General features: G+C 38.2%; 1 protein-coding gene across 1 annotated transcript in view; it reads left to right on the top strand.

The window, feature by feature from the left end:
* The window catches only part of ASZ1 (ankyrin repeat, SAM and basic leucine zipper domain containing 1), a 34901-nt gene that overhangs the window by 12084 nt on the left and 1052 nt on the right, over positions 1-21765 (top strand). The window contains exons 5-12 of the mRNA XM_005519243.3: positions 3184-3295; positions 3542-3676; positions 6018-6130; positions 9019-9094; positions 9408-9464; positions 14157-14269; positions 19439-19544; positions 19961-20074. Coding sequence (XP_005519300.1) covers positions 3184-3295; positions 3542-3676; positions 6018-6130; positions 9019-9094; positions 9408-9464; positions 14157-14269; positions 19439-19544; positions 19961-20074 — 826 coding nt within the window. The remainder of the gene's footprint in view (positions 1-3183; positions 3296-3541; positions 3677-6017; positions 6131-9018; positions 9095-9407; positions 9465-14156; positions 14270-19438; positions 19545-19960; positions 20075-21765) is intronic.

The following is a 21765-nucleotide window of genomic DNA, read 5'->3' as shown; positions in this document are numbered from 1 at the left end:
GTTTGTTTTCCCCAATGCTCTTGTCTCCCTCCTGTGGCCGTACATGTAAATGGACGCTGCTTTCATGGGGTGGTTCAGTGCCCCCTCTTGCACATAGAGGTGCAATTTTGTGCAGCAGTGCATGTGTTTCCGTCCTGAAACAGCTTGTATCCTTTGAAACTAAAAATCAAGCCCTGAAATGAAATGCTTGCAGTGCATTTGATGGACCTTTTAAATGTTGTATTTATTGAGTTTTACTTGTAAATGGAGCAATCCTTTTAGTAGCTTTAGTGTCATTGAGTTGTTGGGTTGATTTCAGATACCATGTCTGCAGTACTATACAGCTGTTAACTACATCGTATTCTTTGGAGAACAGACTATTCTGTAGCCTTAGGGCTTTTGTTTAGTATTTTTCCTCTGAAAAAGCAGAAGATAATTGTGAAGTAGTATCAAAATTTAAAAAAAAAAGGTTGAGAGCAGGAGAAATTAAAATGAAATCAGGCATGATTGGACTAGTTTTGCAATCAGATGTAAATAGTAAATACGTCGAAGGTAAAGGCATGGGAAGTTTGTCAAAGGCTACCTATCACTGAAAAGAAATAAGCATGGGAGTGAGTGTCCATGTTAGGCAAACAAGTTTGAATTTTGTTGCTACAAATTATTAGGTTGTAATCAACTTCTGCTCATACTTTAAAATATAGATATCTGTATATGTCTCTGTATAGACATATCCATAGAGACCTGTAGAGATAGCGAGATGTATAGATACCAATCACTAATTTGAAGATGGAGATTATAGTCTTTCTCCATTTTTATAGTAATCTTCATAGGTTCACAGGGTAATTCAGGTCAGAAGTGATTTCAGAAAGTTTCTAGTCAGCTTCTTTAAAGCTACATCTGCTTTAAAATAGGGCTGGGTTGCCATCTGGTCTTGAAATCCACTAAAGATGGAGACTCAAAAACTTCTCTGAGCAACCAGTTCCACTGACTGGCTGTGCTCCATGGTGAAATGTCTCCTCACATACAGTCAGAACTTCTGCTTTTGTAGTGTTGATAAACTAAGTTAGTTCTAGACTGATGCAAGTCTTTTTGCTTCATTACCAAGTTCCTTTATGTTGTTGGCTGTATGTCTTGAAGGTCTCGTTATCTTTCATTTTGCTTATGTCTGTGTGATTGACTCTTTTCCCCTAGCATAAGGTTGTTTCAAATTTGTAATGTTACTGGATTTCATTCAGTATGCTTTTAACTTGTGTTTGCACAGGACAAAACATTATCCTTGTATGAATGATCCAAACCAAAGAAAGATGTCCAAAGCCTTAGTTCTAGAAAAGTTCTCTGGAAGGAGACGGAAATTCTAAGGCAGTTGCTTTAAGACATGAATTTGGGGATCCCTCTAGTGGTCAATGAACTTAGTATTAAGAAACACAGTATTGGGAAGTCCTCCCCCCTCTCAGGTATATCCTAGGAAAATAGAATAATCTTTATTGACGAGATTTCTGACATGGAGCTATACATCACAAGCAAAATCTAGTATTTTTTCATGTAAAACAGTTGCTTTTTAAAATACAATAGATTTTAATTAAAAAAACAGTAGTAAAATATTTTGGTTTAAATCTTATTACTTAGTAGCAACCAGAAACTCTACAATCTTTTTCCTCCAGTACTGCTTTTTTTTTCCCTTAATTCTGCAATCTTGTTCCACCAAAGAATGTGTCATGGATCTGGGAAGATACTTTGCAAACAGAAGTTTTTGAGCTATATTTTACAATGGCTTCATCTCGTAAGCATGTCTAGAACAATAAGATCATGTCTTGGTTTGAGGCAGTTCAAAGGAGAACACTTTGGAATGAGTCATCTCCTTAAAGTATTCCAGCAATCTCTCTCCACCAATAAGAGATGAATAATAAGAGATGAAAGCGGAAAAAACATTGGTTTATTAATAAACAGAATGCTGAAAGGCATGGGGAAAAAAATTAAGTGCTAGACCTCATACCCCACCAAAGAGAGACCTGAAGTGCTGGAAACTACCTGTTCCCGAAATGAGCCTGGCAGGAGAGCTTCAGGCTTTGTAGGACGGAGTGACAGGATGGCATGAGAGCCTTCCCTGGAAGGCAGGAGCCTCACAGAGCTGTTCCAGCAGCAGACAAAGAGCTTCCCCATGGCAAGGCACGGCACAGTGGGCACAACAGGTGGAACAGCTGGGCTGGAGCCACTTAGTGCATAAAAGCAACCTCCACGCACACACACACATATACACACACAAGGTCCCCTACTACAAGATCTTAAAGATACTGTAATGATTTAGGGGCACAGATGATTATGGGATACTATATGGTTAGGAAATACCCTAAGACAGATCAGTAGGCTTCTGTCCTCATGGTTTTGGGATATAAGAAACCTAAGTAATGGGAAGGGTGGTGTCTTAAGTAGGACACAGTAAGCTGTGTGGGAAAGAAGGTATCAACAGATACACTTCATAGAATCATAGAATTGGCAAGATTGGAAGAGACTTTCAAGATCATGTTAGACTGACCAACAACCTGGCACCACCATAACCACTCCTAAACCATATGCCAGAGTGCTGCATCCAGGCCCCTTTTGAGCGCTTCCTGAAACAGTAACTCTGCTGCTTCTCTGGGCAACTCTTCCAGTGCTTAACCACTTGTTCAGTGGGGAAAACAAGAAAAATTAATATCTAATCTGAACTTTCTCTGGTGCAACTTCTGTGAGCAGAAGATAAAAATGGGATAAAGGGTAAAAATACTAAGATTGTGTTTAGTTTTAGTGCTTGAAAAGTTAAGATCTTTAGTATTACCTGTATATGTAATTCACTTGGGCGTACTCGGGGTTACTGTTAGTAATAGTTGTGCAGCCTCTGCTATTGCATCGTGCCTCCGCACAGCAGTAAGAGCTGTATGCTCTGTGATTCTTTTGCTTACACCGATTCTGCCAGAGAGGGTTTTGCATTTATGAACATGGTTGTTGTTTGCAATACTCGTTTTCTTATGTATTCAGTTGTGATTTATATCTTGCCCTTGATGAAACTGCGGATTTTTCCAAACTTTGGATTGAAAGTGTGTAGAACACATCACTTGGACTGTGCCTTTTAAAAATATTTTTTTAATGAAAATTGAAGTGTGGAACCTTTATTTTTCCATTATGCATTTTGGTGTACTCTATTTTAACCGGCACTTTTTCTTTCAGGAAGCAAATGACTGCACTGATGTATGCAGCTAGAAAAGGCTATCCTCGGGTTGTTGCTTTTCTTGTTGCTCATGGATCACACATAAATGCCCAAGATGAAAATGGATATACAGTAAGTGATTTATTTTGTGTGTTGTATTTAATGGTAAAAAATTTAAAAAGCAAGTATCCACTAGCTTGTTTCGAAGTACAGCTTTCTGAGAAACATTCCTCATAATTTTCTGCTTAACACTACTTTGAGATCCTCTTGCATTAATTAATTAAGTCTTTGTCTCCATATTGCACCATGCTTTATTTATTGAAACTGTTGGTGTTTCCTTCATATGTAAAATTGGTAAAACAAAGTTGTTCTTTGCAGGCATTAATATGGGCAGCACAGCATGGACATAAAAGTGTAATTTTGAAGTTGCTTGAGCTAGGAGCTGACAAAAATCTACAGACCAAGGATGAAAAAACAGCAGCAGAGCTAGCAAAAATCAATAAACATTTAGAGGTATTTCATTTCTCTTAGAAATGCAAATTCTGTGTTGTGTGTCAAAAATCTGTTAATTAATTGTATAATTTTCAGTAGAATTATTACTTCAATAACTACATTATAGCAGCTAGTTGCATACTACTTCTGTTTGTTTATAACAGGCTATTTTTTGTGATATCATAGCTTTTCACAGTGCTGTAAAGGCTATACTGTAGTGTTTTGAAACCTTTTTTCTTTATTCTTTCAGAATCATTGACTTTAGACATAGAACGCAAAACAAGGGATTATTCATGTTTGCTGTGTTGATATGAGAAGTAGAAAATTGTGTTGTTTTTTACCTATCTGCCAAAGTACGTGAGAGAATGCTGATATCAAACTGATTTGTAGAGTATAGTTTCACATTAAGTTTGGAAGTGAAAAGCTAAAGCCAAAAAAAATGAAATTGGTATTAGCCATTTTCAAAATCTGTTCTCTGGAGGAAGGTGTAAAATAATGTAAATTTGCCCTCAGATCATGGAAAGAGCCGCTTCTAATTATCAATGTAGAGAGCTGGTGAAGACAACATGTGTTCTCCTAAAACAAATACATTTACTGCTGTTATCAGATGATACATGGTAGGTCAGTCAGACCATATTCCTGTGTATTTTGTTCTGAGTTGCTATTACCAATGATGTGGCTTTTTACACTGGCTCTTCAAAAATGTATAATTCACTCTTATGAATTGCAATTTACAGCTTTTTTTCTTAACTCTTCTTCTTTTTTTTTTTTTTTTTATTTCCCTGCCAGACTCAAGGGCTAGGCAGGAGCAAAAATGATAACTATGCACAGAGCTGCCAGTGGAAGCTAGCAAGATCTGTGTCTGAGGCTCAGTGATCTGCTAGCTCAGGTTACTGGAAAGGGTTACAAATGCTTTCTGCCTTTGATAAACAACTTGTTCAGCAAGTTGCAGTCATAGTCTTATAACATGACTTTCTCTGACATGGAGGGAATACAGGCTTGTCACACTTGAGATATGGCAGTTGCCTCTTGACCTGAAGTGCTGACTTTCACAGAAGTGGTGCAAAGTCTTGCAGATGGTATTGAGATATTTAATGGTCATGAGCTGCTTCTAGCTTCAGGGTCTGCTTTCAGGCTGTTGACAACCCATGGGGCTGTCATACAGATGATATCTGCAGAAACTCTTTCTGGGACAGAAAATATTTTTCTTTTGTATTATTTTGGATTTGACTGGGAGTTACTTTTCTTCCAAACAGCCTGTAGGATGCTGTGTTTTAGGATTGTCACCAAAACAGTGTTGATAACTCACCAATGTTTCAGCAATTGCTGAGCAGTGTTTGTGCAGAATCAAGGCCCTCTTTGTTTCTCGTTTCTAGCGAGTAGACTGAGAGTGAGCAAGAGGTTGGGAGGGGGCACAGCCCTGGGCTGCTCACTCCAGCTGACACAAGGGGTGTTCCATGCCCTCTAACATCATGCTCAGCAGTAAAATTGGAGAGTGAGTGGCCATTCATCTATTGGTGGGAGGTGGCAAGTTCCTGCTTTTGCATCACTTAGCTTTTGGGTTTGGGTTTTTCTTCCCCTTCACATATCAAATTGTATTAGCTTAGTCCACGAAATTTTCTCACTTTTACACATCTCATTCTCCCCATCCTGCTGGCCTCAGTAGGGGTTTATTTGCCAGCCAGCATCAACCCACATACTTGTGTGTCTGTATATAGGACTGGCTAGTCCAGTTTTAAATTTCTGGCAAGTGGTTTCACTATTCTTTCATCTTTATTGAGGTTTTATTTCTTTTGCTGAATTTTCCTGTAACTATCTCAAAACCCACAGAGAGGCAGTTCAATGTCTGCAATCCATCACTACTGCATAGTGATGCCTAGCAGAAGGCTTCTTCTTTGATCGTTTGAAAGAATCCCTGTCTGTTAGATATAGTTAACTTAGATTGTCAGTTGTAAATTGATAAATGTTATGTTTATATATGCACTAGAAATGGAGACATTAAAAGAGGCATATGACTTGTGTTCTTTAGAGAACTTATTGCATTGAGTGTGTAGAATTCTTGCAAACAAGCAGCAGAAACTACTGTGTTGGTGTTTGGCTTTTTCTGTAGTGGCAGATGCTTTTTTTAGACCATATGATAGACACCACTCTGCTCTGTGTACATCGCTGGAATTTAGTTAATTCAGAAACGCTATTGGTGAACTCCTAGTTTAGTCTTAACTTCCTGTTATAGGTGTATGCTTTAGAGAAGTGGCAGATGTTTCATGTTCCTTTTAAGTAGTAATTGATTGTGATCTTACTCCTATATATTTTTTTTACATTTTGAGTTTTAATAATAATTAATTCATTTTGGCTGTTCCAGATATTTAGTTTGCTGTCTTTGGCTGCAAATCACGTGCAAGGGAGATACCATAAAACAGTTGAGCAAGAGGCTATCTGCAAATTTCTGACTGCTGTCTCTGACCACAGTGTTGGGTAAATACAGTTGTAGTGTAATTTTAGCTTATAAAAATTCCTAAGAGATTGTATTTGTTCATATCAATGCTTAAGTTGTTTTGATACATATTGTGTTTTGTTTGGAATGCTACCAAGAGTCCACAGTAAGTATATTAATGTACGATCAATTTTATAAGATTACAAAGTTCCTTGGCAATATAAACAAAAAGCATGCTCTAGATTTTTCTTTCCTCTCATTTAGTGTAAAGTATAGGAGAGCCAGTGTCACTTCATTTCAGCTCTGTTAAATTTGTGTGCTCCCCTGTTGCATACTTCTTGTTCTGTGCTTAGATAAAGTCTTCATTATCATGTGAAATTTTTGATGCTTTCACTGAATGTCTGTTCAGCTTCATTGCATCAAGAAGAGCTATGCTATTTTCTTTTTTCCTGAAACAATTGGAAAGTCAAAATTAAGTATGAATACCAGTTAAGCTCTGGAAGTTTTGGCAGTGTGCCCCTGACACTGAGGATTGAAGGTGCCCTATGCCTGAAATCAGCACCCGCTTCAGCAACTTCAGAGATTCCTGATATGATTTTATACAAGATATATGGCTAAGAAGTCCTCAACAAACCAACCACTTGTGTCCTTCAGCTTGAGCTGCGTGGTCTTAAAAAGACAGCTTGCAGTGCCCACAGTCTGTTCTGATTGGTCATAATGCCCCTGCTCAGCTAGTCCTGCTGAATTTGAAATGCTCCAGTTTTGTAGCATTAGGCTGATGGGCTGATGGCAGTTCACAATGAGGTGGTCTCAGACAGAGTACTTCAGGCAAAGCCTCACCAGATCCTGTTTTTAGAATCATTTAGATTGGAAAACACCTCCACGAGGCCAGCCCTTGACTAAACACTACCATGCCAAGTGAACCTTAATACTAAGCACCATGTCCAGTCATTTCTTGAACTCTTCTAGGGATAGGGTGACTCAACCACTTCCCTGGGCAGCCTGTTCCAATGCTTGACCACCCATTCAATGAGGAAATTCTTCTTCATATCCTGCCTGAACCTCCCTTGGGTCAGCTCTCATGTTCTGTTGCTGGTTGTCTGGGAGAAGAGGCCAATCCTCACCTGGCTGCAGCCTTGTTTCAGGCAGCTGTAGAGTGATAAGGTCTCCCCTGAGCCTCCTTTTCCCTGTGCCAAAGAACTCCAGCTCCCTCAGCCGCTCCTCGTACAACTCACTCTCCGGACCCTTCACCACCTTTGTTGCCCTTCTCTGGACACACTCCGGCCCCTCAATGTCTTTCTTGTAGGGAGGGGCCCAGAACTGGACACAGAACTTGAGGTGTGGCCTCACCAGTGCTGAGTGCACAGGGACAATCTCTTCCCTGGTCATGCTGGCCACACAATTTCTGATCCAAGCCAGAATACTATTGGTCTTCTTGGCCACATGGGCACAAGCTGGCTCATATTCATCTGTCAGTGAGCACCCCAGGGTCCTTTTCTGCTGGGCCACCTTCCAGACACTTCCCCCAGCCTGTAGCACTGCATGGGGTTGGTATGACCAAAGGGCAGCACCCAACACTTCGCCTTATTGAACCTGATAGAGTTGGCCTTGGCCCATTGACCCAGCCTGTCCAGGTCCCTCTGCAGAGCCTTGTAACCCTCCAGCAGATCAACATTCTCACCCTGCTTGGTGTCATGTGTGAACTTACTCAGGGTAACCTCGATCCCCTCATCTGGACCATCGATAAACTATTAAACAGGACTGGCCCCAACACGGAGCCCTGGGGAATACTACCAGTGACTGCCAGCTGGATGTAACTCCATTCACCACCACTCTCTGGGCCTGGGCATGCAGCCAGTTTTTAACCCAATGGGCTGACAGCTTCTCCAGGAGAATGCTGTGGAAGACAGTATTGGAGGCTTTACTGAAGTCCAGCTAGATAAGACAACATCCACAACCTTTCCCTCATCTACTAGCTGGGTCACCTTGTCTTCAGAGGAGGTCATGTTGGTCTAGTAGGACCCATCTTTCCTAAACCCGTGCTGGCTGGGCCCCTTTCCTTGGCTGCCCTGTACATGCCGTGTGATGGCACTCAAGATGCTCCTTCAGTTTTTGAGGGGAAGAGGAGGCAAACCTTCATTTCAGGACATACAACAAGACAGAGCAAAGTATTGTCATAAGTCAGGATTTTGGATAGAGTTTGTTGTAGCAAGTGCAGTAGTCCTTTCAGGATTTTGTAGGATTTGCTCTTCCATTTAATTAATTTCATTACAGTTTATCTGATTGTTTAGTTATTTTTCCTCATATACTTTTATATCCATTGGTAGAGTGGTGATCAACGTTGATATTTTATATTTGTTTACAAGTGTTAAACTCTGAACCTACAGTTCAGTGTTAACTACTTCCTCAGTCTACATTTGGAACATTAGTCTTCTGTCAAGTTTCTTGATGGAGTAATTTCCACTATATTTAATTACAGACAGTCCTGTTTCCTTGTTAACATTTTTTGGCTTAACTGGAACCAGAAGGGTACCAGTTGTGGACTGAATCCAATTAATATTAATGTTGTTTGATAAGAATACATAGTTACCTTCCTTAACCCCACTTCCACATTTTTCGGGCTTTTGTGACCCAACTTTAAGGTTCATTTGGAATGTTTTGTGACTTAAAATGACCTTTATGTACAAAAGTCATCTCCTTTGGGCTCAATTCAACTTCCTAGACAGAAAAGACATCTATAATTTTTTGATAGATTAAGTTGTATGCTTATAAGGTACTTATGTCATCAGCAGGTGTGTGCAGCTTCAGGTTCCTCCCAAGTGCTATGTCTGGGGAGCTTTTCTGTAACATTTTGTTATGGATTTATTGTTTTTTTTCTTTTTTTAATTTCCACTGTTTCTAAATCCAATCTCATTAATTTTCTTTACAGTTCCTACTCAACTTTTCATGACATGGAAGTGTTTTTACATGGTCTTGGTCTAGAACACATTAGAGGATTATTGGAGGTAATTTTGTGGTATATTTGCTACCTGTGAAGTAATCTGTGAAGGCAAAATGCACCTACTGCATTCCTTAAACAGAAAATTATTTATAAAATGGGAGGTTAAACTGCAGTGGACTAAATTGGATTTCTTGATTATGTGCATTAGTCACAACATTTGTTATTTCTAAACTAGACAGAACTTTATTGCTTCAATACTGATGTTTTGTACCTATTTTTGTTCCTGAAAACTGAAGTAAAACAGGGAAGAAAATCAAGTTAAAACTGTTTTATTCTGAAATTCTTTTTGATGGCAGAAACCCCTTTGTTTTGTACAGGAACAAGGTATAACTTTAAGACAACTTCTGATCATGCAAAAAGATGACTTAATACAGGTCAGTTTGCTACTTTAGAATTTAATTTAATTTTGCCTCTTTTTTAAATGTTTTCAGTGTCTTAACTTCTCATTATAAATGTCTAACCTTGCAAGAATTTCTTCAGCATCTTCTGCAACTTTTTGAATTTTAATATTAATATAGACAGGATTTTTCTGAAGTGTGTAATCTCACAGACCAGTGAGTGATTGGGGTGAACCAGAAATAGTTCTAGTTTAAGTTTTAGTTGTTACCTTTTTTAGGTTTTAATTGTGATTTCTCTGAAGGGAAATCAGTGCCAGGAATAGCAGTAGATAATACTAAACAACTAATTTAGATGTGCTCCTTCTTTGTGAGGTGGTAGTTTTTGTTGGAGAAAGAAGAGCTCTTTTACATTTAAATTGTTTAAATTGTAGAATTCTCAGTTGGGATGTGGTGGTTGCTTTTTTTTTTATTCTTTTTATTTTTTTTTATTCTTTGCTGGAATTTTTCTTGTGAGAAGTGAAAGGACTTTCCGTGCTTACAGGGGGGTGCTATAATAAAATCCAGTTATAGGAGTTTGATTGGAACAACTTAAGTACTTCAGGCTGCAGGATTCTTCTGAGCACCCTGTACTGGGGAGGTTTGGAATCTCTGGTCTGGGATTCCAAAGACACCTTGTAAAAACAGCAGCTTAAAGACTACTCCCTGCTACTGGAGCTAGCCATGTCTTAGTGTCAGCCTTTTTTTCTCCTAATCCTGGTACCAAGGAGGTGTGTGTTCTGGCAGCTGGATCCAACGTTGTATTCCTTTAGAGTGGACAAGTTACAAGGACAATCAACAAGGATTGTTTTTCTTGATGTTTTGTCTTGTAACTGAGTAATTCATTTTTCTGACAGAAGTCACAAGTAATTCTGTATTCTCAGGGGGTGTTCACATAGGGAGCTTTGTCAATGAAGAGATGTTTAAGAGTTCATCTAGGGCAAAATATTATAAGACATGTCAGTATGTTTTCATGTTACTGCTTTTCTGAAGCCTCAGGATCATTGGACAGCATTCTGGTGTCCTGGAATTTTTAGAACTCTAAAGCCCCTACTGATAGTAGTTTTGTCCTTTAAGGAGATTCTTGTGGATATCTTCTCAATATTTTGTGAGCTGCTGTGTTGAGCATGATTGCATTAAACTGTAAATTGGTCTGAGTGTATTATCATATTGATCACTTGCTTTAGTATTGTAGTTATCACTTGTTTTTGTCCAGGAAACGTTGTGGGAAGAAGAGAGAATTGTGGACTTCAGTGAATGGCTAAGCTTTATGGTTCCCTCTCCAAAGACATGTAATTTCATTCAAAACAATAACTCTGTTTCAGTGTTCTAAATTGTTTGAGGCTTGCTATTATGAAAGCAAACAAAGCTTTGAACAAACTGATATAACTACATGGATCAGCTGCTTCTACACAGGAAGATAATATCTGTAAGAATTTAATTGCTTTGTCTGCTAACTGTGCAACAGCAGGAAACAGGAAAAATAAGTCATGCTTTGTGCGTGGACATAAATTAATTAGTGAGTCTTCAGTTGAGGAGACATTAAAAAATGGCATAACACTCCTGGCTTATTAGCACTTCATAAGTTATCCTAAATTCTTTATGCAGTCTCGTTTTAGAGCTCTGCTAAGGGTTTCTCCCTGCACTGCTAATAGAACAAATCTAATCTGTTTCCTTGTAACTTCAGAGTTTAAAGTTTTTACTGTGATAGCAGACCTTCAGCTAACAGCCAGCTGTTTTAAAGAGCCTGGATCTTATTACTACAAAGATTAATGATGACCTCTGATGGATGCCTCTGAACCAAGCTGCTTTTTATCCAGAGAACTGGGGAGAAATCCTGTCATTAACATGATATGCTTTCCTCCATCAAACCATATAGGAAGATATTTTCTCTGTAAATATCTTTATCTGTATTCTACAACAGAGCCTAAACAATGAGTCTATCAAACTGAAATCCTTGCATTCCTTAACCTTATAAACTGTTCCATTCTGGAAAAAATGTGTTCAATATACTGGGACATGTCTATTCAACGTTTGGAGGTTTTTGTCTGCACTACTAACGAGGCTCACATTTTTTATTTTGTTTTAAGCATTTTTCTCATAAAATAGCAAGAGAAGTCATTTTACTTCTGGATGCATTTAGGACTAAATTTTTTTTTCTTACATTTTATTTAGTATAGAATAAGAGAAATTGGTGTCTTGTTTTGGATTTGAGAATGTATAATGAAAACTTGACACATCAAAATTCAAAATATAATCCAGAACTTTAACTACATATTTGGATAATTATCTGGTCTATGTATGTCTATATCACAGTTCCAGGACTCATTCCTCTGCCGCCACTCTGAAAAAAGCATCTAATATTTGACAGAAATGTGTCAGATTATTAAAATTAGTGGTTACTTGGGCAGAGTGGCATTGATGTCAGGTTTGTGCATAGCTTGATTGGTTTTATCTGTGCAGTATATAATTTTTCAGGCATTGAGGTAGTCTTATTCACCTCTTGTCACATTCATGCTGGAGTGAACTTGGGGCTTGGATTTCAAGGGGCTGCTTTGTATGTATTTAAGTAAAGAAAAAAATAGGTGTTCCTAGAGTTGGTCTGGCTAAAATTGACAGTGCTTATAGTCTGTTTTACAGATACAGCCAAATTACTGTACAGCACTTGTGCATTCTTAAACATGGCCACTTCACAGTAATAGTTGCATAATTTGGACTGTAGAGCACAAGTGAACCAACACCAACCTAAAAATTCACTTAACCATCAAGAAGGGCTTATTGCACTTTGGTTGTTCCATGCATTCATTATTGCATGAGCTGTCAGGTTCTGGCCCACTTCATGTTCTTGCAGAGATGCTCTGGAAATTGGGAAGTAGTTTGGACTGATCTACCAACCTTCTATCTCTTAACTTCTGCACTTTAACCACTAAGTGCAGAATTACTATGGTGGTAGAAGGCTATAGTGACATTTATCACATTCTTTACTTCCTGACATGTATTTTGAAGATGTGGTGGTGCTTAGTGATCCATTTGCAGAAGAACAAAAGGATGTTTTATTTCTAGGGGAATTGTATCCTGACTTGCTGGTTTTGGGAATGAGGAGGTGGAGTCAAAAGCAAAGGCAGTCTTCACAATAGTTTCCTATGTTAAGCAAGACAGTTTTAATTCCTCAAGAATAACTGCTGTTGTAGAAATCTGCTTACTTATTCATGATAAAATGACTGCTGTAATGCTTTGCAAGCCTTAAGAAAATATTTGTTCATACCAGATAGGGCTTCACAAGGCAAACCTGAGAACTAATGAATTGAGCAAACTTACAGCTCAAGACAAGTGAAGCAAATTATTTATTGGAAACCCAGATCTTTCTGTCTTAAGGCTGCTAGTGGTATTTCCTAAAAAGACTTCAGTACAATTTATTCAGGGACCCATGGAATCCTATTACAAACTCAAAAGTTCTTGACACCTGTATTTAAATTCCCAATTAATCTTGTTGGGATTTTTCATTACTGAAGAACTTACTTGTCAATAAACTTAAGATGGTTTTGAAATGTTTAACAGTACACTGGTGAGCCCATAGTTATTTGTTACCTCTAATTGATGGAGAACCTGGAGGACAGTTTTTTGCAGTCACAATGAGCAATGGGTGTCAGAACATTGTGTCTCAGATAAAAGCAAGCATTTCTCTAGGCACAATCTCCTTCCTATAATGTCGATCTGATGTGTATTGTCAGCTGTTCATTCAAAATTCTTTGTGACAGAAGTTTGGGAGACTGCATCTTCCAGATTCCTGGGGGTGCAGAAGGTAACTTCAAGTCCTTAGAATATCAGTGAGGATCCCACATAGTCTAAGTTTGGAGACTCTGTAATTGTTGAGTCTCAAATACCAGAGTCATCTACTCCTGTAGAGTCAGGTACTCCAGCTGGCACGTTAGGAGCAAAGTCGAGGGATTTTTCACTTGTGTGAAGGGGCATCTTAAGGCTGCTAACACCAGAAGTCCTGCATTGCACAGCAGCCTGTCAGAGGAGCAGGGGAAATACTGAACGTGCAACAGAAGCATTTCCCTTTTAACAAATGAGCTATTCTTATTCTTTAAGTGTTCTACAAGAAAACTCAGCCTAGGATTTAAATATGACTTAAAATTTAATCTGAGATACTTGATGGATAGGACATCTGCCAGTGCTTTCTGCTCCAGGCATCACTTGGAGAATCTGTTACATAGTATATATCTTTTGTGTTTTCCTCCAGTTAAAAAAGATGTCTTCCTGTAAAATTCTCCATTTAATTCTGATTTGATAGTTTCTACTCTTTATTTCTGAGTTAATGCTGTGTTACCATCATGATATTTTGTTATATTGCTGTCAGAGATGACTCAGATCATTCTGAAATGGGAAGCCTAACAAGACTTAGGCAATACTTAGGCAAAATGCTATTATTGTTTTCAATAAACTCTAAACAGATTTTCTGAGTAACCTGTGCAGTTTCAGTTTGGCAGTTCCTTATCTTTTGTCATTTTGTTCTGTACCACTGAATATTTTCTGTGGTTTTATTTTTTCTTTTGTCACTTACATACATTATAGCTGGTCGCAATAACTTAAAAAGAACTTCTTTTAAATCTTAATATTTAGAAGCTAGCGAAATGTGTCTAGTAAATTTAAAAGTAAGTAATATTTGGAATTGCTCTTTAAATTTAGATTGGCATTACAAATGCTGGAGATCAGCAGAAACTCCTAGATGCTATTAACGATCTGCAAACAGAAGAAAAAAAATTTGAAGACCTCTCTGAAGTTATGAAGCTGGAATTGAGGTATTAACAGTATATCTAAGGAAATGTTAACTATTTAAGGTGACCGTGTTATTTTCTGTGGCTCAAAGGTAAAATTGTCTCACACCCTTATCTCTTAATGCAAAACATTCATGAAAATATGCAAATTAGTGGATTATGAGAGTTGGTGGTGGGTGTGTTTTGCACAAAGAAAGTTGGAAGCATAGACAAGGTAGGCTCTGTTAGTCTTCCAATCAAATCTGTCTGATTGTAAGATGCAATTAAAAAAAATGCAGGAGGGAGAGATGCATGCAACTTCTGCATAGGCCTTTAATTTTCAGCTCATAAAATAATACCTTATACATGTATATCTTAAATCATAAATGCTACTTCTGTTTAGATTCCAGATTTTGTCATTGTTTTCCGCTGGATGCAGTTTTAACTGGTTTTAAAATATATAATCTTTTTATCTTACCAATTAAGCAGTTTAGAAGCTATTTTCCCTATCGTAGATCATTTAAATCAGTAGGGAAAATTTTTTAAGAAAGTGTTACTCCTTCAGACCCCCATTCCAACTTGATATTTTTTCTCATTATACTATTAAGGCATCAACTCTGCAACACTTCTCATTCTTTAGTATAGTCTTCTGCAGCACCATGGAAGCCAGGCCATGGAACTGAGAGGTACATTCCTCAGCAACCTTATTAAACTTAGTAAGTTCCCAAAGCACTGTTAGAGCTCTCCACATCCAGCACAAAATGAAAAATGAACAATATAGTAAGGAGTCTTAAGGTTTCTGAAATCTCTTATCCTGGAAGTACTTTTTTTTTTTTTCCTGGAAGACACACCTAGACCTGAATTTAAATCCCGTGCTCATATCTTTCCTCTTCTAAGTTCCCAAACTTATAGAAGTATAGCTACTAAAAATGGATTAAATAGTAATGGTTCAGTTCCTCTTTGAAGTGTGTATATCCCTCTTGACTAGTGATTTGACAGCTGTGCTGGAACTCTTAAGATACCCCTTCCCTCTCCAAAGTACTGGGGAGAGCTGTCTGTACTATTTGAATGCTGTAAGGCTGGTATCCCTGTTAGTTATGTTGTTCATCAGCCCAAAGAATGTGCTTGGGTTCAAATTCAATCTGTGCATGTCTCCATGCTTTGGAGGCAATAGTGCTAATGCACTAACATTGTGCATTAGCAGTCATGTTAATGATCCTGCCATTGTGTTGTTAGAGTCCCAGTTCCATGAGACTGTCCAGTATGTATTCCACTCCCAACCAGTCGTTCATAACTGATTGCTTCCAGTGCTGGTGCTGTGCTGGTATCTTTATCCATTACTTGGTTTATGAACAAGAGACTTTGTGGCCTGCTTGAGGAATATTTTTGCAGCACAATGCAAAGTTTGAGCTGTTGGACTTGGGAGGACATACGAGGCATTTGAGGAAGCTCTTGAAAAACTGAGATGGGCTGGGAGAGTGGAGCGTTCATGTCCTGATAGAGGACTTTGATGTTTCTTCCGTTCTGTGAGGACATTTCATTCAGAAACCACTCAAAGATAAGGAATTGGCTGGATATTCACACTGGGCAAGAGTTGTGGGCAATGGCTCAATGTCCAGATGAAGACTAGTAACAAGTGACACTCCTCAGGGGTTGATGTTGGGACTGGTGGTGTTTAACATCTCTGCTGTAGACATGGAGACTGGGACTGAGTATACCCTCAGTATGTGTACCAATGACACCGAGCTGTGTGGTGTGTTGGAGGGAAGGGATACCATCCAGGCAGACCTTGACAGGCTTGAGTGGTGGGTGCATGAAGTTCAGCAGGCCCAAGTACAGACTGGATAGAGAATGGATTGAGAGCAGCCCTGAGGAGATGGACTTGGGAATATTGGTTGATGAAAATCCTAGAAACACAGAATTTCCTGAGCTGGAAGAGACCCGCAAGGATCATCAAATTCAACTGCTGGAAGAAGCTCAGTGTGCCCCAACAAATGTGCATTTGCAGCTCACAAGGCCAACCATATCCTGGGCTGCATCAAAAGAGGAGTGGCCAGAATGTCAAGAGGGGATTCTCCCTGTCTGTTCCACTCTTATGACATTCTACCTGGACTACTGCAACCAGCTTCAAGAGCCCCAGATAAGAAGGACATCAGCCTGGAGGGAGTTCAGAGGAGGGCCTTAAAGATGACCAAGAGGGCTGGAGCACTAGTCCTATGAAGACAGGCTGAGAGACTTGGAGATGTTCAGCCTGGAAGAGAGAGGACTGTGGGGACACCTTAGAGAGACCTAAAAGGGGCCTACCAGCAAGCTGAAGAAAGACTTTTTACAAGGGCATGTAGTGATAGGACAAGGGGGAATTGCTTCAAAATGATGGAGGGCAGCTTTAAATGAGATGTAAGGAAGAAATTCTGTACTGTGAGGGTGGTGAGATATTAGAGTAAGTTGCCCAGAAAAGCTATGGGTATTCCCATAGCATTCAAGACCAGGTTGGATGAAAGTTTCAGCAATCTAGTCTAGTGAAAGCTGTCCCTATCATAGCATTGGCAGAGAGATTGGAATTAAATGATCTGTAAGATCCCTTCCAACCCAGACTATTCTATGATTCTGTAATTGTCCATCAAAACACCTGTGTACTTTCAGAAGAGCTGCAAACATGTACTTGTGCTGCAAGAACATCTACTGCATATACTGCAAGAACTAAAGTTCCAGCATGCAGGAGGATATAAACCAGTAAGATACGGAAACAGCATACATACTTTAATACCATCTAGGACATTTGTATTAAGATGGAGACTTTTCTGCTGAGCTGAGGTGGTAGACCAGGAATCTGTTAGTGCCTTTGGAAAAGGGTGTTGACTCTTCAGCAAGCAAAAATTAGCTACAGTTTAAGGGGACTTTGCCCAGTTTAAGCTTTATGCATTTTTTTGTTAAAATATATGGGTTTTTTCCGATTGTTCCACAGTAGTGTTTAGTACATATATTCAAGCAGAGCAGCTTAAAAATTTGAACAGAGGGAGTAAGTAGAGAAATCCAAAAATTACCCATTCACTGTGTGTGGCCAAATACAGTGAAATACCCACGCACTATCTGGTGCAGTCTCACACACCGGTGACATACCTTATTCCCAGTATAGTGTCGGTGTAGATCGTATGTAGTTCTCAAAACCAGAAAATAATTGAAGATTCATGTGTGCAAAATATGCCAGCATTTCAGTCGTGGCAGGCACTGCAGAATTTTCTAGAAAATTGCCTGACATGTATTCTAGGCATCTGACCTTTAGACTAAAATCTTTGGCAATGTTTACATGCTATTATATAAAGATTTTACTTCTCACTTGTTCAAAGTCATTCTGTGAGAAGGAGAATCAGTCATTAAGTCATAGAAAAACTAACATAGTAGAAAATCTTGAACTGATTGATTATAAACTTATGGAGTGTCTAGCAGTGTTTAGCCACTGTTGTTTTGACAGCCGTTAATTCTTTTTTAAAGTGATAATTTTTTGAAGACTTATTTCCATTTCTAAATATAAGAGCATGTCATTGCAACAGGTATAAAATTCTACGTTAAGACGGGGAGTTTTTTAAGAGCTATGGTTTAGTGAAGTAGTATGATAGAATAAATGTTTTTTTTTCCCCCACCCTAATTCAAGCCCATGACATATTTTATATTTGCCAAGAATCCTTTCAGAATTCCGAAAGATAATTTCCTTTGTGATAAAACACAAAAGGTGCCGTAACTGATCCCAGACAGCTAAAAAGTTATCTCTCTAAGTAGAAGAAAATATTTGTAATTATGGCTTGACTAAAGTAATGTGGGAGAAGCTTTCGGACTATCTCCAGATGTTTAGTGTTTGGGTTCTTTACCTGTAATACTCAGTTTAATTACATTTTTCTGAAACAAGCAATAGTTTATTCTATAAAAACAAACCAATAGGCTTTTGTACTTCCCAATCTTCATGAAAACCACATGCAGTATTGGTTTTAAACCTCCAACATGCCTATTAATGCTTCTATATATTTCTGTTTTAAATGTTAAGTTTTAACAGTTCAGCACTATTGCAAATCACAGATGTCCTGAGCAGTGGCAGAAATTCTAATGATCCTGTGCCCAGAGTTGAAGGAAAGCACTCTGTTACACTCTATGGCCTGAATTCCATCTTCATTTAGATACTTACACTGCATTGGCCTGTAGATTAATTTACCTTTTCACAAATTTCCTAGATACCATTTTGCCCTCAGAAGCAAGAAGCACGTGGTGCGAGTATGTTGCATTTAGGTTTAATAGCAGATTACCTGGACAATGGAGGAAAATGGAGTCTGAATTAGTTTATTTAGATCATATGAATCTTCAGAATAGGAAGTTCTGCAGTAAGAATTATAATTGTCTCTTGTTTTGGCCCTGCCTGTCATTCTCCCAAATAGCTTAGAGTTAGCAGAAACTTTCCTGCTGGAGATACAGACTCTTCTCAGGAGTTTCAGGGTTTTGAGAGCTCACTCTGTAAAAGCAATTGGATGATCTTCCTTGCCTTTCTTCCCTCTTCTGGTGAGTGGCAACAAATTTCTGGCCAGCACCATGACTTAGACTGAAATTCTCAGACATTCCAGTAAAGTTGAGTCAGTGTCATGTGGAAGCTCTAGAAACTTAAAGCTGAAAATAATCTGTTAATTTTTTCTATCCTTCACTTTTTGGAGACATGGGTCAAACTAATTTTGAGAGTTATCCTCCTGCTTTATATTTGAGTACCAAGTAAGAATTTTCTTCAAAATAGATAACATCAGGTATTTTGGGCTCTCAGTTACATGTTTCCAGATCCAAGGGCCAAGCCCATATTACTGAATTCTTATTTTCTTCAATTCTGTTGGAGACTAAATGACCCTAAACCTAGTCATTTCAATCCTAGCTCCAAAGTACAAACCAGACTTTTTTCCTCACATCTACCTCAAAAATGTAAGCTGCAGATCAGAAATATTGTCCTTCCAAAATAAGGCAGGGGAGGGAGGGGATGGGACCAACAAGAAGAAAGAAAAAAACCAACTGGCTAAGATGTTAAATATCTTTACCTGCTCGCTTCTAAAATGATACTGGGTTTTTTGCATATTATGAAACTGCATGTCTAATTCATTAACCAGTGTTGGAAATCCATAGGTAATATTCAGATTGCAAAAAGTTACAGCATTTGACAAATAACAAAATATAATTTTATTTTTCTAGTGAAGATGAATTGCTCAAGTTTCTTCAGAAGTTGAATAAAGAGTGTAGTAAGCTGATCATTCCTGTGCAGACCATGAATAACCATTTCCTCAAAAATTCTCACAAGGTATTCAATCAAACAGAGGATTGATTTTGAGTGCATTGTTCCACCTTGTAAAATAAAAACTATGAATATTTGTCAACCATCTTGGTTATTATATAGTTACATAAAGCTGTCCAATGCTCTTTCTCTAAAGGACACTTCTTAAAAATAATTTATTTCAAAGAGTTGGGCCACACAACTAAAAGAGATAGATTTGTTTCTTCATGTTTCTACTGATAGGAGAGTTAAGATGACAAAAGTTTCCAACAAAGGCTGCTAGGGAGTAGTAGCTTGTTATGCATAAATCATACAATTAAAACCCAGCATAAATGCAGTTATAAACATTTTCTGGCACTGTCATTTGTGATACATTAAGTGTAGAATATTAAATTATAATCTACAATTATGTAATTATGGCAAATAACTGTAATTATTAACAGATGGTACTGCAGTGGGCACCGACTGAATGTTATATTGAAGTCTGCAAAGATGTGATTTGCAGTGTTAAAAAGTTGGGAGAAGAAGTTGGCAGACTGAAGGACCTCGTGGTGGAGGTGGGTGTGTGTGAGTGAGGCTGTTAAATACTGTGTACACATTTCTGATGCAATCTAAAATGTGACATCTGTCAGGGAAATGTTTCATACCTTGTTCTGCCAAAGGCTGTTTAGCCTTAGTTTGGACATTGCATCGATCTCTCCCCCTTCCACCTTTCCATGGACGGAATGAGAAATAATCTCTAATATTCCACGGCAGTGTGGAGAATCTCCAAAAGAGAAAGCACAGTCTACCTTTTTCTTTCTACTGCATGAAAGAATTAATTGGAATGTATCCCTGTGCTCTTGGGCAACCACTGTGGCATAGATGCCATGCTGAATACTTACATTTTAATTAAGGAATCTTTTGTTTGGAATTATTGACTCTCAAGGAAGATACTAAGGTTTTATGGATTGAATGGGAGGCATCCCAGATAACTCTGCAGAGTGACAAAAGAAGAGGGTGGGAGAGGTCAAGGCTAGATGTTAGCACCACATCAGTCATTCTCAAACCAACACAGTGACACTCTCTTGTCAGATGGGGTCATTTTAAGTAATAGGCTGGTAAAATGAACGGCTGCTGGGGTAGGGTAAATGGAGCATCAGTGTCAGAAAGGAATCTGTTGCTGAACGAAGCCATGTGGAACTCGGACCTTGAGTATAAATGCTACTAATGCAATTTCCTGTAGTTTAAGTAAATTTAATGTAATATAACAGCTTTCTCCCAATAAATCACTTAGCACCAAATATATTAACTAGAGACTGTGGCAAATAACTTATTAGCTATTTATTAATTTTTTGCATATGCAATCATCAATTGTGTATATATTTGCCTCTTACATATGCAGGCCAGTTATAAGGGCTGGGAGGGTTCCAGGTTTGGTGCCACTTGACTTTATCTGTATGCAAGGTTTTATAGCTGTCAAGACAAAGCATGATGTCTTTGTTTCCTGTGTGAAACAGCCTTCTAATTACGTCAAAAATGTAAATCCTTCTTTTTAAAATCCTGTTTTATGAATTTCATTTATGAATACTTTAATACAAGATATTTTTGTGCTGCTTAATTTATGATGGAGCAGTTTTGACTGTAGAGCACCCAAGTGTTTATTATGAACATGTGAATTTAAGTGAAACAGTTAAAACTCTTACATAAAATGTTTGTATAAATTCCCTGGAAGTCTTCTGTACTGTTTTCTAAGCCTAGTCATGACAAGACTTTGCCAGCAGTGCATGTCTGTAGCATGTAATTTTTGAAAGTACAGTAAATGAGATCAACTTCCAGGTATTGTGAACTGAGGTAGGAAATCAGAACTGAACCCTGGCAGTTCTTTATGACAAGATTTCACTAAGGCTCAACATGTATTTGAGAAGGCATCTGTCAGGTACTTTCCCCTCTCCCTTTAATTTCAAAAAAATCTGATCTGTTACATATTTAACTTCCTTTTTAAATCAACAGGTTTTTTAGTAATTAAATGGCAGAAGTTCTAGTTAAAGTATTTGATAGTCTGAGTTCAGTTGTTTCATTACTAGATTTTTGAAGCATCTAATAATAAGTGTTTTACTTCTGAGCAATTAAGTTTGTAAATAAACAGTTGGTTTCTCTAATACACGTTGCAGAATGGTTGAACGTCAGATAAGATGAACATTTATACACATTTATTTCAAATTAAGTAGGACAGAGACAGAAAGAAGTAATATCAATCCTAGATACA

Source organism: Pseudopodoces humilis, chromosome 5 (genome assembly GCF_049639895.1).
Source record: "Pseudopodoces humilis isolate 2021_Gansu_Grassland_sample_001 chromosome 5, ASM4963989v1, whole genome shotgun sequence".
In the NCBI taxonomy this organism is placed as follows: Eukaryota; Metazoa; Chordata; class Aves; order Passeriformes; family Paridae; genus Pseudopodoces; species Pseudopodoces humilis.
This window is presented reverse-complemented; position numbering and strand designations above follow the sequence as displayed.